General features: G+C 39.9%; 1 protein-coding gene across 1 annotated transcript; it reads left to right on the top strand.

Moving 5' to 3' along the window:
* Positions 1 to 4,743: 4,743 nt before the first annotated feature.
* LOC119910689 (sodium- and chloride-dependent transporter XTRP3-like) lies at positions 4,744 to 18,837 on the top strand. The gene is made up of 11 exons (XM_038729413.1): positions 4,744 to 5,058; positions 7,850 to 7,990; positions 8,451 to 8,542; positions 8,651 to 8,878; positions 9,983 to 10,093; positions 10,755 to 10,996; positions 12,810 to 12,972; positions 14,970 to 15,171; positions 16,040 to 16,199; positions 16,331 to 16,496; positions 17,469 to 18,837. The coding sequence occupies exons 1-11, from the start codon at positions 4,935 to 4,937 to the stop codon at positions 17,640 to 17,642; spliced, it is 1,803 nt and encodes a 600-aa protein (XP_038585341.1). The 5' UTR covers positions 4,744 to 4,934; the 3' UTR covers positions 17,643 to 18,837.
* The last annotated feature ends 527 nt before the right edge of the window (positions 18,838 to 19,364 follow it).

Raw genomic sequence — 19,364 nt, 5'->3', positions numbered from 1 at the left:
TTATAATTTTAAACATATTTAAACACTTATTACTCACAATATGCTTCATTTAGTGTAGTGGGAGTTTGTTTGGTAATATTGGTACCAGCGCCTGTTGATGATCATGATTTAGTGATATTTACAAACTTCTATGTAATTAAAACAACAGACTGCGATCTAAACATATAGTCTATATAACAGATTGCAAAGACAGCTGTGCAAATGTAAAAGAACAAAACCTAGGCTGTTTGAAAGGCAATGACAGTGACAAAGAAAATCCTTCAGTCTGTTAAAATGACCAAGTCAAAACCATTACTATTAATAATACTAAAAAACGTTAGTGGCATGATGTGTTTTGACAAAGGTCTGAAGATTTTTTAATTGCAGGCCATATTGTCGTAAACTCTGTTTTTTTTTTAGACTTATGTAAAACTAGAAAGTTTCTAAAATTCATTCTTTATAATGCTTAAAGGTTTCCTGTTTGTTTGTCAAATTATGTGTTCTAGTTCCCATTTCCATGTTTTATGAAAATAAACATTATTTTCACATAGTATAAAATCTTTGTGGGATTTATTTATGAACAAATGAGACCAAATAGTATTGTTTGACAGTTTGACCAGATATTTTGTTGTTATTTAGAAAAAGTGCAAAACTCACAGATGACAGGGTGGACATATTTTGTGTTTTGTTCATACTCTGTAGGCTTCCAATTGATGTATAAAAAGAGCTGGAGCTTGACCACCATGCATTTCTAACAAACTAAGGTCTACTTAATAAAATGTATATAAAGTTAAATGGAAAATCTCAGCTTTGTCTTTTGGAATTATGAAGTCTCAAACCCCACACCCCATTTATCTTGGATTCCTTTGGAGCGTTGGTTGCGTGCATACTAAGACATTAACATAAATGCCTAGAAGAGCCAATTAAGCACAAAACAGTAGGGGGCAGATGTCATGATGAGGCAGAAAGTATTACAATGTGATGTCAGACCAGATCTGCTCCCTAGTAGCTTAACTTTTCATTTCTCAAGGTACACACAAAGTACGCAGGCAGCCGTGGATCTCTGCATGTCTGTGTAGTGTAAAAGACAGTATCATGGACCAAAATGACTTGCTCCACAATAGATGAATGTATGCATGAAAAATGATTTCACAACAGGCCCAGGTGACTGAAGTGTAACTCAAAGAGAGTTGGCTGTTTGAACATATAGCCAAAGTCTTCAAGTGACAAGGAGTAAGCGCCACAAACCCCCTTAAGACCTCTGGTGATACATCCTAATATATTCAGTGCCTTTGAATAATATAAGTGCTTATCAATAATTTTGCCATAAATTTGTTTGCAGTGTTCCTTTGTCATCTTAATGTAGTTTGAAAATGATAAAGCAGGTATATGTGACCTTGAATCACTTGTCTCAGATGATCTCTGTTCAACTTATTATGAATATTAATAACTGTTATTTACCCAGCAAGTCTTTCAAATTAAATGACAAAATATTTTGCTTGTCCGTGCCCTGTAGAATGACAAAATAAGTGTTTTAACATCTGACCCCCCAATCTGCAGGAAATCAGTCTCCTGTGGCTTCCAAAATGTTAAGCTGTAACATCTCTATGGTTAAAGTTTGTTTAGGTTCAGGCACAAAAACATTATAGTTAGGTTAAAGGAAACATTGTGATAGTGGTCACAGTAAAAACACATGGTTATGGTTGGAGACAAGTGCTTCCAGTTTTTTGCATTTTGGTTAAAATTCCTGGAACATTCTCAAATCTTCCCACACTATTCTAAAACTTAACACCTACAATAAAAACAATAACTTCTGGGTCCATTACAGTCACCCTACCCTGACCTACTGCCCTTTATGTACAGTCTATTATACAGTGTACACAAAGACCCCAAAACCAACCAGTACTCAACAATACTTGGCCCCAGTGTCAGCTAGTGTGGTGCAATTTTATTCAACACAACTTTATGTGCAGTAGGCAATAAGTAGATGATGTGATTTACCAAGCTTCAGGGTCAAGCATGTCATCCCAGAGACACGTTGTCCCTGAAGTCTGGATAGCACAGAGAACAGATGAGTCTTGTGTTTACACAGATTCAGCACGTCACACGAGTCTCCGTGAGTCCAGGGTTACATGCGATATGTTTGGAGGTGACGTCTATGGAATTCCCATTACATTTACTCCCTTTTAGCATTTTATGCTAACCAAACGCGTCCTGAAATGTGATATTTAGTAGATAATATATATATAACATAATGAAGTTACTCTAATGTGTTGCTAATATTGCTGAACCAACTGAGAACATGAAGTCTGCAGCTCTACACAGCTTTTCCTTCCCTGTGAAATTTAAATCTGTTTGGAGTTATTAGAGCACAACCTCCATCCAGTAATAATTTGACTGTGTCTGACTGTCAAGAAAGGTTTGTCCTAACTAGAATCAAACAGCAGGAGTAAAGATTTCATTCTGCATGAAGAGAGATTACCGAAACCCAGACTAACTGAATTCTTTGAGGGCCCGCAGTGCAGCCTTTATCCTCTTGAACCCTGATTTCCCCCTCATATTCAGTTGTGTATTTCTCAACGGTTCTTGTTCTCGTAAATGCTGAGCCTATTGAGCCCACGGAGGCCCTGACAAACATGCTCTCTGGTATGGGGTGGATTAAACAACAGTTAAGTGGGACACAGCAAGAAACCACACGTGGGCCATTACACAACCAGCTCCATCTGAGAGCCATGGTGCATGAAGTCATAGGAGTGCCATAAAAAAAAAGAATACATCTGTAAAACAATAAGAAAAATGTTAAAATAGAAGAGGAATAATTAAAAAATGAAAATATTAAGAGAATAATATATAAAAATAAAGATTTTTCCTTTATTTTACCTTTATTTGTTTATTCCTCTATATTTCCACTATTTTCTTATAGTCATGTTCTCCTTTGACTCCATAATGTCGACCTGCATGGCAGTGAATTTCTCTAGGAGAGCTAAGTTTCAATTAAATCAGTGTTCAGTGAGGTCTGGGGATTATCCACAGCAACCTGGACATTGTTTCTAGAAAGACAAGTTGCTTTTGAGCTTTTCAAGTAGAATCTTCCAAAGCTTTCAGCACGATTCACAGCCATTGTGCTGTGGTGGAAGGGGAAATGGATGGAAAGATACCACTAGAGGGAAGTGATAAAGTTTTTATTTTATTTAGAAGATTGTTTAAAAGGTAATTTGGCCATCCAAATAAAACAAATAATGATGAGAACGTATGTCTGCAAGCAGTTACTGAAACATTCCTTATGTATAGCAGAGATGATGAGCACATGAAGGCCGGGGGAGATGGCATGGACTGCGTGAGATCAGATATTACCAATGATTGGCCGTTTGATCCCCAGATCTTCTTGTCCAAAACTCCTTGAGCAAGACACTGAACTGCAAATTGCTCCTGATGGCTCGCTGCCATCGGAGTGGGGGTGTGTGTGAAAAACCTTTGGATAAAAGCGCTATATAAATGAAGCTCAGTGTAAGTTCAGGTCGAGCTCATCAGAAGTCCACTCATCATCACATTCAGATCTTCTGCATTCTCTTCACCCCATCATCACCACCTTATCACCACTTAATGGCTTCACTTCCCCCTTTAGTACCATGATTTCAGGGTTTATACAGTTTCTAAATTCATTGTCCACATGTCAGTAAATAAACGATGATGTTTCTCCAGGTTGAAATGCATTTAGATCATAGTTTTGGTTAAAATAATTCCTTTCTGTGACATAAGTAAAGTTCTCTAACTTTAAATACGTCAACTTTGACTTTTGGTTCAGTAGACTACGTCGCCTGAAGCTGAACGGTACCATGTGCGTCAGATGATGATGCTTTTTCAAGGGCCGTGAGATGAGAACGGGCTGAAAATATAGAAGCACACCCGCCTGGCGAAGAGGAAGATGGTGGAAACAGAGAGGGAAGTCAGATTCTGTATTTTTAAAATGGGATACTAGTGGGAGAACTAGTCAGCAGGTACAGGAGGATGCTTTTGTCAGCGTTTGTTTTCAGGCTGAGAGAAAACTCCCAGACACGTTATTCATTGTATCCAGGTTTATATTCAACCTGTTTGGTATTTCTAAAGATGGCCTCTGTTTAGCAGTAAGGCTATGGCTTGGTGGGATGACTGTGAATAATAGATAACATCTTGCAGTAGCAGGGTTAATCATCCTATCCTTTTCTGACAGCCGACCCGAGCTTTTCGTCTGTCATCCATTAGTTGCAAAGTAATGGCAGCTCCTGCTGCTGCTTATTGGGGTTTGGTTGCCAAGTTGGTTCGGCACTAATCCTAACACTCGTTTTAGATTAAAGAGATGTCTTTAAAGTGATCTCAAAAGGAAAACTGTAAATGCTATTATACAGACAAAATTAAATTACTAATTCATCATTTGATGCAGAATTCAGTTATTTATTTGCACATGCAATTACACTTATTTTATTATAATTTGACTTCAAGCTTTACCAAACGTTGTTTACATGCTTGCAGGTTCTGGTTTAGAAGAGTCTCCATAAGACAGTCCTATTAATTAAACATTAAGCTGTCTCACAATGTGAGCATGAAGTGAGAAGTGATGACTGAGACCTTCTTCCCACATCTAGTCTCAGTACATTTCCACTGCAATCCAAACTAGGATATTGTACCTGACATTTTAACACTTTTCATTTCAACAGCTGCGCATCGTTTCATTATTCAATAACCACCTCAAGAAGCTTTTTAACAGCGCTCTAAAGTCTAGGCTCATGGGAGGTGCAGTTATTTAACAACACTCCCCCTGAGAGTGACCACACCGCATTCCCACTGAGCTCAGAACCGGGTAGGACGCACCGTGGCACGCAGCCTCGCGCTGATCCACTCCGTTTTCTGGTTGCTCTTCTGACCCGCTGAGGTTCGGCTGCTGAGCACACACCTGGAGACGCTCACAGGACGCAGACATGAAGAAAGATGCGAGACCCAACTGGGACAACCCCACGCAGTTTGTGCTGGCGTGTGTGTCATACGCAGTCGGGCTGGGAAACGTGTGGCGGTTTCCGTACCTCTGTCAGATGCACGGTGGAGGTAATTATTATCATTATTAGAGACTCCGCTGGATCTGACTAACGAGCATTTTGCATTCACTTTATATAGGCTACTCCACGTTCAGCGTTATCTTATCATACAGTCCGTGCAAATTATTTACAGAAGTATCATTGTTTAAACTTCTCACACAAACTGAGCTTTCTGAGCTTTCAAGGCAAGTTCTACCTTTTACATGTTGCTTAAAAGTAGTCATTAAATAAATAAATCCAAGTTATTCTGATGCAGGGGAACATATTATCTACCTGTTAATTGACTTGTCGCCTGTAATCTGAGTCACGTGGCTGTTTCTGAGGGTACATTTCTAAACGACTGAATGTCTATCAGAATGAGTTACTGTTCATTCAAAGATTAAACTAGCAATAAAATAATTAAACTAGAGTAGAACCAGGAAATAAAACCGTTAATAAGTAAAGAATTATGCAGCTTAGGCTACACAGCCTTTCTAAAGACCACATAGGAGTGCAGATTAAAGTGTGAAGCCTACATACTGTGGATTCTGAATGGAGCAGGAGTAAAAACAAGGACTATTACACAAATGCATTATTCAGAGGTGGATGTTATGTAAGAATTTCCAAGTAAGAGAGTTTCTTACACCCCAAGGAGGGAAGATTTAATTTATTAAAATACACAAACTTATAATAAAATATTATATTTTGAGCAGTAAGGTGTACAACAGTCTGATTTCCTGTTGCTTGGCCAGCCTTCATTTCCTCCAGACCATCCAGCAAATCTCCTGCTCTGGCTTCCTTTTCCAATGACTCTTACGAATAATAGCCTGCCTGTTTCAGCAAAAACCACACATTAAAGTATAGAGCTGCAGCTGCACCATCTCCTAATTCAGTCAAGTTGAATAATTTTGACTTAAATCAAATCCAATAAGACACCATTCAATGACATTTCAGCAATAAAGCCAAAAAAAATCCACATTAAAATGAAAATGTCACGAAGCAGTCGCCATAGCAACTGTGATGTTATTGTCCCACTCTAAATCCAATGTTCCAAATCACACACATGAATAAATGAAAAGTACAAAAGGAGTAGGAGTAACGATTTACGAGTTCTGCTCAGTACACGTACAGCACAGTTTGACCAAGGAGGATAACACATGCAAAGGGGCCGATACAGGCCTACTCTACTCATTGGTAACAAACATTCTCATAATATGTATAAAGGTTTCTCTGTAAATGATTCCTTGTCTGTGGATCCATAATGATAAAACAGTAAAGCACAATAAACAGGGGCATTGCCAGATATTCTCCTGAAACAGGTCCAGAGTAACTCTGACTTGGTTAGATTGGAGAATTGTACGTCTTATTGGTCCTGTGCACAGGTCACTGAACAATGAGCACACGTCTACTGTAATTACTATCCTGAAATTCCAAGCAGGAACACAGTGGAAACATGTGGCAGCCTGCAATCAAAGTTGGACGGGGACAACTAAATGAACATTATTGGTTCACAAACTCAAATAGCTTTGATAGTGTGCAATTGGTTTGGATTTATGGAGATACTGTTTAATGCCAACAAAATGGCAAACATTTCTAAATGCCGAGGTTTTTAAATTTAACAAAGAAATGATCAAATGTATCTGCAATAGTAAATAATAGTGAAATTAAAAGTGTTTAATTATAAAACACAAATAAACAACATTCGCTTCTGAAAGTTGAGGGGGTCGATGTCCAAATAGAGTCAACCCTCAACAGTAGCCTAATGCTATTTTATTTCCAATGAAGGTAAAGAAATATGTAATTTGACACTAAAGAGAAAATATATATTTAAACCAAAGCAAATATTCAACCACGATTAATTTATTATTGGACATTTAATTCTCCATTTACTGCATTGCATCCTGTCTGCAGACCTGGACTCCTTGGATTTGTTTTTTAAAATGCAGACCCTTATAAATAAAGTATTTATAACTTGGCAAACACATAATACATAAGAGATATTGTGGTTTTGCAGTTGTCAGTGTATGCACCTCTGCTAACCAAAGCCACAAAAAATGTTGTTTGTACTTAATATATGGCTGAATATTGAATCTCAGTACTTTTTTGGTACTGACTAAAATGTGTCTTTATTGAAAATTGTCATGTACTGAAAGCTGGCCTCGAATGTCTGGTCTGCTTCCAACATGTCCTCATACCTAAAAGACTAAATTGTTCAACTGTAAAGTGTCCCAAAACTACCAGTCCAGCGTCAGGCGTACGGGACCTTAATATGTTGCATGAGTCACATTACCATTTAACATGTGGTAAAAATTGTGCGTCGTAGTAGTTTGGATAGGTGTAGGCTACAATAGCATTTGAGTAGGTTAAGGAAAAGATTGCGGTTTGGGTTAAAATAGGTACGTTACGTAAGTCACCTACGAAACGTTATTTAACTTAAAACATGTCAACTTTCACTTTCCTTCACACTGGACTCGAATCTCGCCCTCCTGAATGTAAGTCCTGAGTGTACTTGACTCATCCAACCCCCCCCCCACCTCCTTACATGGACTTTGTCGCTCTTTAAACTAAATCACCTGACTTCTTCTGCCACTAGAGGTTGTGGCCTAACAGAGAATGTAAATATGGGTCATAACAGGCTGCTGCATAGACAACCTATATGACCTTTCTGAATAATCTGCCTTTTAAAAAGCAGGAAAATATTTGCCTTCTGCTACCTCAAGATCAACACCCCCATGGGCCCCACAGATGGGCCCTAATAGCTACTTACAGGATGTGGGCACTGGGTGTGAGTTGACTAAGTACATCTTTATATCCACCTTCAGGAGGGTTCTTGATTCCATACCTCCTCATGCTGTTTCTGGAGGGTATTCCCTTATTCTACTTGGAGCTTGCCATTGGTCAAAAGACGAGTCTAGGCAGTATCGGGGCATGGAGTGCCATCAGCCCTTATTTGGGAGGAGTGGGTAAGTAATGATGCAGCTTTGTGACTCCTCACTGCAACCAGATGGTGGCAAGAAAGAGAATCCTGTTGGATTTAGGAGGCTGGAAGAGAGTGTGTGTGTGTGTGTGTGTGTGTGTGTGTGTGTGTGTGTGTGTGTGTGTGTGTGTGTGTGTGTGTGTGTGTGTGTGTGTGTGTGTGCGCGCGCGCAACTGTACTGTGCTAATGCTTCTGGTGCTTCGTGTGGTCGCGGCTTCTGTCTGGACATCACCTTTTGTCTTTGTGGATAACTAGTCAGCTTAATTTGATTTAAATTATTGAAACTTGTCACTGAGGAAAGTATTCTGGTATGTGAAACAATACTTTTAAGAGTGTTTGTTAAACCACATAAATGGACTGAATCATTACGGGTTAATAGGCGGATGTGGACTGTGTTTTAGTGGAAAAGTGCCCTTTGTACTGATATTCTTTTTAATTATTTTTAGGTTTTGCTGGTGTTGTGACATCCCTGTATCTTTGTCTCTATTACAACATCCTCAATGCATGGAGTTTCTGGTACCTCTTTCATTCATTTCAAGTGAGCTGCTAATTTACAAACTACAGCATAATATTCAATAGCCAATACTGTATGATCTCATTTGGACAGTTTGGTAACACACCTCTATTGTGTTCACCCCCATCCCAGTCAGTCTTGCCCTGGGCAGACTGTCCCGTAAATTCCAACCGGACGGGACCTATAGAGGAGTGTGAAAGGGCTACACCCACCCAGTACTTCTTCTTCAGGGAAACACTGGACATCTCTTCTTCTATTGAGGAAAATGGAGGCATTCATACAGGCCAGGCACTGTGCCTCCTGCTTGCCTGGGTGATTACCTACCTGTTTATTGTCAGGGGAGTAAAGTCAACTGGAAAGGTGAGAGAGTCCCCACACTGCAGATATATGCAGCATACACACTGACAGGTAGTCCTCATTGTTCATCTAGTCTGCCAAAAGCAACTGACAACTTTTAAAGCGAGGCATGCCCTGTATGATTTGAGAATGTTCTGACCCAATATTTGAGGCAGCCGACTCATTTTAGAGTCGAGAGTAACTTTGTTCAGGGCACAACTGATCAACCGCTCCTGAACAGCATTTCTGACATGTCTGAAGTTTTGGGCGGATATCGTCAGGCAGCGACGAGTCGACTCCCCATGATCAGTGCCTTTTTTTTTTTTCACAGCACCTGCACAAAGTGATGAGCGGTGTCTGAAAGTGTCCTGGTGACACAAAGCTAGCTATCAATCTGCAGAGTAATGTAGACGTAGCTGGCTTACCTCAAGTTCTCTCTGCAAAATAGACAAACCGTACTGTCCATGTCCACAGGATCAAAGTAGGACATTTCTGCCTTGATAGCATTATTGCTAGAAAACAAACTTCTACCTGCCTCGAAGCTTTTAAATAAAACTTTATTGACAATTGACAAGATCTTTAAAATCGTGCAGTGTGTGCACAGCTTTAGAAATCAAGGACAGTATGTAATTTTAGAAAATGTTAAATCAAAACAAAGGTTTAATATAATTATATATTAATATATATGTTTTTTTTATCAAAAACGTACCACAGCTACAAGCAACAATTAGGTTAGAATAAAACACATGAGGAGTTAGATCTAAAGAGAGATGAAATGTCAAATTTCTCAAACTTATACAATAACTGCAGAGGCAACAACTAAAACAATGTGTCACTTTGAAAATATGTTAGGATTTTTGTAAAACTCTATACATATTTATGCAATGTGTTATCCATATGAAAGGTCTATGGTCCATAACCATAACAACTAACAATTTACATATTAGACCTGTAGACCCAAGCGCCTGACTGAAAATGCTCATTTAAAAAATTGTGTAGCTTGCAAGTGTTTTTCTTTTTTGCAGACCATAACGCGGTGAACGTAGGGATATGATAAAGTTGTCCAACATGCCACCTGCTCTCCACACATTCACTTACATATCTGATTTTTGTTGGCTCCATCTGTAGGTGGTGTACTTCACAGCCACATTTCCATATGTGGTCCTCTTTATTTACCTGATCCGGGGCATCACTCTTCATGGTGCTATCAATGGTGTCAAATACATGTTCACCCCTAAGGTAAGGCTGAGTTGGAGCTTTGGCAAATATGTATATCGGTGCCCGGTATTACAGCCTAGAGGTTACTGAGCAAACTGCCTGCACACTGTTTTGTGTATTAATAGGATTCAGTTTTTTGAGATTCTGAGGGTGGGGTGCGTGACAGAAAAAGTTTGAAAACCACTGCCTTAGCCTAAACCGGATTTTGAGTGTGCTGTGCTTGAGGGTGAGAAGCTGCTCCCATTAGCTGGACACAGGAAAACATCCATGTACACGGGACCTAAGAAAGTGGAAAAATCTAAGGGAGTAGGTTAATGTTCAGGAGCTTCAGGATGAGTCAAGGGGCAGTGTGACAATCTGGTGTAAATCGTCAGGCCTAGCATCACAAAAACTACCTCTAGCTACAGGGCAGTTGGTCCCGTCGAGCCGCTCAACATTTCTGTGTTTGTTGTGCTATTTTGGGTTTCAGCCTAAAAATCTGACAGTGAGATGATCTCACTGCTGCTTAAGTGTGTCAACTCAATATATGAAGGGCCAGTAAATTATATTTCAATTATATTTCTGTACACAGTATACAGTATGGCATGCAGACAAGGAAGAAGGTGCATTTGCCTGAGAATCATCTTCAGAACTGTAAAATGTAAGATAATATAATGTTTTGTGTGTGTTGGTCTGCTTTTAGATGGAACAGCTTGCCAACCCTAATACATGGATCGATGCAGCCACTCAGATCTTTTTCTCTCTGGGTTTGGGTTTTGGGTCACTCGTAGCTTTTGCAAGCTACAACCAGTACAATAACAACTTTGAACGCCAGGCCATCGTCGTTGCCCTCATCAACAGTGGAACCTCCATCTTTGCCAGCATTGTGACCTTTGCTATCTATGGGTTCAAGGCCACCGTCAACTACGAGAACTGCCTGGAAAGGTGTGTGTGTGTGTGTGTGTGTGTGTTTTGTGCTCATGCTTGCTCACCTGCATGCATGTGTCTTAAAACGGTTTACAGCTGCAAGTAAATTGTTTTATCAGATTGTTTGTGGCAGGGGTGGAAGTAATGAATTATATTTACTGTCAGCAGCTGTGTCTGTGGGCAGAACTCCAGAGAGCTTCATGGTGACACTGCACTCATAACCGGGCCATGTAGTATAATAAAGAAATACATTATTATGATTTAATTTTAGAATTGACATATGTAAAAAAAAAAAAACCTACCTACCTACTAAAACTGTGCATCTCTTTTGCTTTAATGCACTATATTGGCAAAAGTTTAAGGACACCCCTCTGAATCATTGAATTCAGGTGTTTCCAATCACTGCCATGGCCAATCAAGCACCTACGCATGCAGACTGCTTCTACAAACATTTGTGAAAGAATGGGTAGCTGTCAGGAGCTCAATGATTTCAAGCGTGGTAGCGTGATAGTTTGCCACTAGTGCATTAAGTCCATTTGTGAAACAACTGTTAGGGATATCATAACAAACTGGAAGCGATTGGGATCAACAGAAACTCTGCCACGAAGTGATAGGCCACAGTGCACAGAAGTCGCCAACTTTCTGCAGAGTCAATAGCTACAGACCTCCAAATGTCGTGTGGCCTTCGGATTAACACAAGAACCGTGTGTAGAGAGCTTCATGGAATGTCTGTGAAGATTCTCAGTCATCCAGGTCATAGTTGTTCAAAGAAGGTAAGTCAAGGGCAACTGGACTTGGTTAAACATACTAAAAGACGTTTCATCCCTCATCCAAGGGACTTCTTCAGTTCTGTCTGACTGGCAGAGAAACTCAGCTATTTAACCTTCATGGAATGGGTTTCCATGGCCGAGCAGCTGCATCCAAGCTTTACATCAAGTGCAATGCAAAGCGTCGGATGCAGTGGCATAAAATACGCTGGACACTAGAGCAGTGGAGACGTGTTCTCTGGAGTGACGGATCACACTTCTTTGTCTGGCATCCGATGGATGAGTCTAGGTTTGGCGGTTGCCAGGAGAACGGTACTTGCCTGACTGCATTGTCGCAAGTGTAAAGTTTGGGGGGGGGGTATGGTGTGGGGTTGTTTATCAGGGGTTGGGTTTGGCCCTTTAGTTCCAGTGAAAGGAACGATGTCATTGCTTCAGCATACCAAGACATTTTGGACAATTTCATGCTCCCAACTTTGTGGAAACAGTTTGGGGATGGCCCCTTCCTGTTCCAGCATGACTGCACACCAGTGCACAAAGCGAGGTCTATAAAGACATGGATGAGCGACTTTGGTGTTGACTGACTTGCACAGAGTCCTGACCTCAACACATTTGGGATGAATTAGAATGGGAACTGCAAGCCAGACCTTCTCGTCCAACATCTGTGCCGGACTGCTAGAAGAATGGTCAAACATTCCCATGAACACACTCCTAAACCTCGTGGACAGCCTTCCCAAAAGATAGCTGCAAAGGGTGGGCCAACTCCACATTAAACTCTACAGGTTAAGAATGGGATGTCATTAAGCTTCATGTGCATATAAACTTTTGGCAATATATTGTATGTTCAGGAGGTGTCTGAATGAGCTCATTTGAAAGACTTTAGCAAAAGCTGAACATGCATTGAGTGGACCTGTGAGGGAGCCAACCTACATACAATGAAGTTACTTCAGATAAAATTGAAATGAAATAGAAACTTTTCCACTTTTCTTTGCTGAAAATGGTCATTTCTAGTCAGGGTTAGGGTAATTTACTCTTCATGTAACAGCTCTTTATTTCCCTTCTTCCAGGACATACTTACTGCTGCAGAATACCTTTGATCTAGCAGAGGACAGTATCACCATGGACAATGTCTCTGAGTGGATTGAGAAGCTGAACACAACATTCCCACAGCAGTTTGCTGAACTTGCCAACAAATTGGAAAACTGTAACCTGGAGAGCGAACTAGACACTGTATGTTCCTCGTCATTAAGCTCGTCTTAAAGTGCTGATAATGAGAAAACAACTGATTCACACATCCTGTAGAACACAATGCACATATTAATTGCCTTCTGTCTTCCTCTTACTGCACCTCTGCTTCCCTCAGCAGTGCAAAATGAAACTTCAGACAACATCACAAATACATTATTTTAACATTACATCACATGTTTTGTTCAGAGTGCACACTACTCACAGAGAGCCATTAACACTGTCCAGAAAATATTAAGTAGAGAGAGACAGATCATTGCTTATTACGTGATTCAACAGTTCGCTGTCTCAAACACACCAACGCACAAACACACGAGTTTCAATTGCCTGAAAAAAGACTAATGCTCAAGGAGAGACCGCAATTCGGTTCTTTATGGTAATATTAATGTGTTTTATTTTACGCATTGCTTGTCGCCGGCACACAGTAGCAAGCATGTTGCTGTACTAATTGGAGGATTCATCAAAAAGCCAATAACACTAAACAAATAAGCTGCAGTCAATACAGAGTAATGCAGTAGGCTACAATACAACTGAGTTCCTTTTCGGGGGTCGCGGTCTCAACCTGTTCGGTCAAAACTGTGCACGATAGTGGCTGATGGTGGTGAAGTGCAGCCATCCTGTCAGTGATGCGCAGCATAGTTCATTGGGAAAGTATGTTCATTTAGGTCTGTTTATCTTGTTTAATGTAAATAATAGTCGGTAGTAATTATTCTAAAAAAATACATTATTTGTGATCCAAAATAATGGTTGTTGATAAATGAATTAGTGACCACCACAGATGCAGGATTTTACTGCTTCTGTGGAAAGACAGGGAGTAAAAACACATGTTGCCTCTGATAAAGACTTAACTAGGTTAATTAGATAGATACATTTTTATCTGACATTGTAATCAAGCTTCTATGGCGTATCAAGCTACCCTTTATGGCGTATTCACGTGAAATGCTAATTTAATTTTCATGATGCATTGCTCATGTGAGTTTGCCCGCTGGACTGTTTGTATAACGCAAGTTCATGTGAGTAAACACAGCTCTGTTTATTACAGAGGTATGAACCCCAAATAATCATTTTACTGTAATTTAATTGTATTAAACGGTTCTAAATGAGGCAGAAACTACTACATCATGATGCAGATTTGTTAAACGTATATTTTCATGCTTTGTCAGGTATGTCAGCAAGATGACAAGCAACTTTTATAATGTCCTCCAAATGGTGTTTGGATGGATCTGGGCTATGCAATGCTAACTAACAACAGAATCCAGTCAAGTTTTTGTAAGTAGAGCACTAGAAGTGTCTGAAAAATGTAAAGCACAGAGGAAGGGCATTAGTTTTTATAGAAGTCTGTGGCAAGGACAAACATTTAAGTGCTTCATATGGCATGAAAGGAAAAAGGGGGAGAGAGAGATGTGGGACAACATGTAACAACAGTCCTGACTGAACCAGTCTGTGGTCAGAGCCATAAGGGCGCCCCTTCATTTGATATCAATGAATTTGAGGTTTCAGTAATAACACTGGCTGAACAGAAGAAATGAAAAAAGTGCAAACACTTCTCCCCAAATGGGAAGTCCGTCTGAACGTTTTTTAAGTAATTTAAATACAAAGCATTAGTCAGTACAGCAGCAAGGAGCTTATAATAAATATGTGACCAGCTAAGATGATTTTAATGCTGTTTCATAACAAATTCTCAGAAGCTGGATTTATTCACTCAGTTCCACTGCACAGAAGAAATTCAATGACAACTCTTATATTGCAATATTCAATTCAGTAAGTTCAAAGTCGACCTTCTGACTTGATGACATTGTGGGTAGTTCATGGCTTTAAACTGTTGAATTTTAATCAGTGTGATACACTACATAGTACTACATACTCATCTTAGTGTGCTTCCTCACTGAGCAAGATATTTTCTATTTTCTTTTTGTTTTCTTTCACCTAATTCAGTTTTCATTCTAGCCATAAACTGTTTGTTTCTCCTACATCTGTTTCAGGCAGTAGAGGGTCCAGGTCTGGCCTTCATAGTGTACAGTGAGGCCATCAAGAACATGCCATTGTCTCAGCTGTGGTCAGTGCTGTACTTCATCATGCTCCTGATGTTGGGAATGGGCAGCATGCTGGGAAACATCACAGCCATCACCACCCCGCTACGAGACTTCAAGGTTGTGTCCCTTATGAGCGTTGAGTTGTTAAACGGTAAGATTCGGCCTGGTATGCTGTAGGAGGAGCTGGAAGTTGTGCCAGAAAGATTTTTTCTTTAACAAAGATGTTTAAATTGAGTCCTTTGTCGTCTTAATTGTTTGTTTAATTATGTATGTGTATATAATGATCCTTGTGGCCATCAGCCTCTGCTGGTGGTTTATATATTCTTACTGTTTACACACTACTACAGTCTGCTGTAATTCTCAGAATATAATACTAATAAACTTACATGTGAGCCCTGGTTTTTCTTAAAGCTGGGTGTGCAATGTTGGAGAAACAGCAAGAGACAGCTAGATGTTACAAGTATCTCAATAACCCCCCCAACCCTTCAGGCCTTCCTGTCAAAGCCACTCCCCCAAAACACATGTTCATGCGCAATGAGTGCACAGGTAGGCCAGTTGGCAGGTAGGCCAGCCAATGATTTGTAGTTGTTATTACAGTCCTGCGACAGCGACAGATACTGGGTTTCTTTCATTTCTGTGCCAAAGCATTTGATTTATTGATTGCTGTCATGGTGTAAAGAGAATTTCAGCAAATATAACAACAAATACTTTCATAAATAAATTGCCTTTAACTGTCAAACATTATCTGTTCCAATATGGGAAACGATGAAGCGTGTCTTCTTAGCGGAACATGTTTGACTTTACTTACTTTGACTTTGTGAGTTCGACAACACTAAAGTACTCTACAGCACCTATATATAATTATTATGATAATGATAAAAGTTGGCAGAAATGGTAGGACAGTAAGATGACAACGTAAAATACTAAAATAATAAAATAAAAGTGTAGTAGTGTGTTGTCTGCTGCAGTATAGTATGTGCTGCCATGCAGTGAATGAGTGTGCTGTGTTCTGCTTCCAGGTTTAGTGTGTGTGTTCTGTTTGCTGCTCGGCCTCGGCTTCACCACCACGTCAGGGAATTACTGGTTTACCATGTTCAACGACTATGGAGCCACTTTCTCCCTGCTGTTCATTGTCCTCACGGAGGTCATAGCTGTGAGTTACATCTATGGAATTAAAAGGTTTGTGCATTTCATGTGTGCGGTAGTACCCACATTCGTATGCCTTCACTTCAGCTGTTGTTCTCTGGCTAGTGCCACATGTGTGAAGTATAAAATAACCAGCAATGCGTTTCGTTATCTACTCCTTTTAGGTTTGAAAAAGACATAGAAGACATGCTCGGTCATCGTCCCAACTGGTACTGGAAGATCATGTGGGCAGGAACCAGTCCCCTTCTCCTCATCGCCCTTTTCATCTTCTACATCATCAACTACATCAAGGGAGGAACACCCACCTACCAAGCATGGAACAAAGAGCTGGTGAGCTGTGTCTTTTTTTGTTCTACAGCTTGTCAGTGTCCGTGCTGGTGCAAATGTGTGCATGTGCAGGGTTTAAATTGGGCCTGAGCCATCCAGAGCTGAGCTATTTCCCCTGATATCCGAATGGCACCTGCTCTGCTTTGTCTCCTTCAATATGACATCCTTTGTAGGGTCGCCAACACACTTTTGGTGAGACACCCGCTTTCAGCTTCTCATACCACCCAAACAAATTCCAAATAGTAGGAAGCCATAAAGCCACTCCTTGATGAAAAATATATAGTTTACACACTGTATATATAGTATTTTGTGGTAGTGTCTGGCTGCACTATAACACAGAGAGGACACCACCATGTTTTTAGTCATAGGTATGCTTGGTGGTCTCCTAGGGTGCCTCCAGCTGACAGGGTGCCAAACAGGAGGAAGACCTAGTGTGTCACACTGATTTGTCCAATTTATTATAAAATAAAGCCACTGCTCACACCACACTAAATGGACTGTACTTCAGACTACGTACATGTCACATTTACCAACTGATGGCAGGACACCAGGGAACCCTCTGCTCTTTGTGATAAATGACATGGGATCTTTAAAGACCACCACGAATCTGTAATTTGTTTAACGTCTCATCCGATAGACGGCATCTCTTACAGCACAGGGATCGTATTAATAGGCCCACAGGGAAGACTGCCCCCTACTGGCATGCCAGCACCACTACCATTTGCACCTTAGTTTCCCCAGGTGTTCTTCCATCCAGGTACTAGCCAAGTCCAAACCTGCTTAGCATCAGTCATTCAGCAGAATATATTGGAGAGGCCAACTGAAGCCATGAGACTTGCCCTGCGTCTGCAAGAAGAGGTAGTCTGAGCAGTGAGCAACAAAATCTCACATTGTTCGATATTCTGCTAAAATGCCGGAGAAATGAACTATGCAATTTGCGAAGATAGGTGTTAACTGTACCTATTGCTTCCTCAGGGTAAGTCAGTTGTGACAGAGTATCCCGTCTTTGGTCAGCTCTTCATCGGGCTGCTGCTGGTGTCGTCAGTCAGCTGTGTTCCCCTCACAGCTCTGTATGTCTACTGCAAGAAGAGGAAACATGGAAACCATCATAAGAAGCAGCGTACTGTCAGCACAGTATCTGCTCTGTGACCAGATCATAACAGGAGCTAACCTCCCACCATCACCCCCATATACCCATCCACCAGCTGAGCACAACAACACGACATTTATCATCTGTTACGTGGAGGGACAGCGGAATATGAGCAGTGGTCATCTGTGTGTTATTTCCATTTTCGTCTTGACTTTCACCAAATTTCACGAAACTGAAAAAAATTTTCTCTCTACAAGGGGATTATTTACTGCAACAGGAAACACACAAACAAAAAAAAATGGGAAGCATGGGGACATGAAATCCAGATGTAAATCATGTTAAAACCTTCCTTTTTCAGAAAAATTAAATATACCATTATATTATTTCTCTCAGTATTAAAGTCGGACCTCTGAGACAGATTTCAATGAATACTATGTACTGAAAAATATTCAAGTTCAACACAAGAGTTCCTGACTCAATCACACAAACTGTGGAACATGTTAGTGTAGATGGAGATTGTTTAATTACCAAACATTTATATTACAACATATAGTTATAATACAGTATTTCATATGATGCTAGTTTACTAATTGTTCAGTTGTAATTGTTTGAGTATGTTTTTTCATTTATTTTATCTTATACGCTGCAAAATGTCTTAAATCATGTGTATTATTCTATAAATTTAAGTTGAAACTATTTTAACGTAGTGCTGGAAACTGCAAGCAAAACTCCATTATACCACTAAACATCGCCACTGAAATGTACTACGTTCCTGTCCATTTGCCACACCATGGAAATCTAGGAGTAATGGTAGGTGGTTAGGATAGAAACACAAATTTAAATAGAAATCAGACATAGTTCATGTTTAAACTACTAATGATTTGTCACTAGAACGTTGTCAGTGGAGAAAATCATCCATACTAATTACTGTAAAAGGTCATAATTATCTTCCCATCACATATTTAGGGTTCCCCTTTTTCCAAAGATGCCAACTAGATACAGTTGTGCAGCCGTAGCAGGCTAATATCATTTATAACTTTAATACAGGTCTGTGCTGTTTATTAATTAGGACTCAGAATTTTGGGATTATAGCTTCTTTGATGTTTCAGTAATATTTGAATCTTCTAAAGTTAGAAAACCTTGGTCTGAATGGGAAAAGTCCTAAACACTGTAAGATTAGATCAGGTAGGATTTCAGATTCAGGATATTTCTTTAATGAGGGGTTTTTTTACAGTACAAACCTTGTTTCGACTGTTGAAACATCAAAAGGAGAAACCTTTACCTATCTACCTGCCTAACTATAACCTTTCAATATGTGCTTTGATTATCAATTTCAAATCAATTTGATGCACCATTTTTAAAGCCATACATATTTCCTCCTGTGCTGGACTGCTTCATTAATTTCATTGTTTTTTAATAAGAAATATCTTCTTCATGTGCAGGACTGTGTCCTCATGGTTCAGCATCCATTAATGGGAAACACTTTTACCGTCAGACTTTTTAATTCAATGCTCTCATCCAGAGCAATTGATAAACAAAAGTGTTTACAACTAGAAAAATATAATCAACCAACCAGCTAACTTTTGCCAACGTTCAGTTTATAAGTATTCTATTGTTCAAGCTAGCATCTTTTCTATTGAAGCACCTGGAGGGAGCTGCAGAGAAACAGAAACTGTCCGGTTTGGAGCCACAGACGGTGCAGAGGAAAAATTATAGACTTTATGTAACTGAGAATAATGCTGGGAAATAATGTCTTTATACGAAATGATGTATGCAGGGAA

Source organism: Micropterus salmoides, unplaced genomic scaffold (genome assembly GCF_014851395.1).
Source record: "Micropterus salmoides isolate LMB-PRFRI ecotype aquatic unplaced genomic scaffold, ASM1485139v1 Ms_hic_scaffold_19, whole genome shotgun sequence".
Taxonomy (NCBI): domain Eukaryota; kingdom Metazoa; phylum Chordata; class Actinopteri; order Centrarchiformes; family Centrarchidae; genus Micropterus; species Micropterus salmoides.
Note: the sequence above shows the minus strand (reverse complement) of the source record. Positions and strands in the feature narration are given on the sequence as shown.

What these genes read in the sequence shown, in the direction of transcription:
- LOC119910689 (XM_038729413.1), top strand. Translation starts at nt 4,935, where the DNA reads ATGAAGAAAGATGCGAGACCCAACTGGGACAACCCCACGCAGTTTGTG. An exon ending in GAGTAAAGTCAACTGGAAAG is followed by an intron (nt 8,879 to 9,982) that starts GTGAGAGAGTCC and finishes CTCCATCTGTAG; the next exon opens with GTGGTGTACTTCACAGCCAC. An exon ending in GAGCGTTGAGTTGTTAAACG is followed by an intron (nt 15,172 to 16,039) that starts GTAAGATTCGGC and finishes TTCTGCTTCCAG; the next exon opens with GTTTAGTGTGTGTGTTCTGT.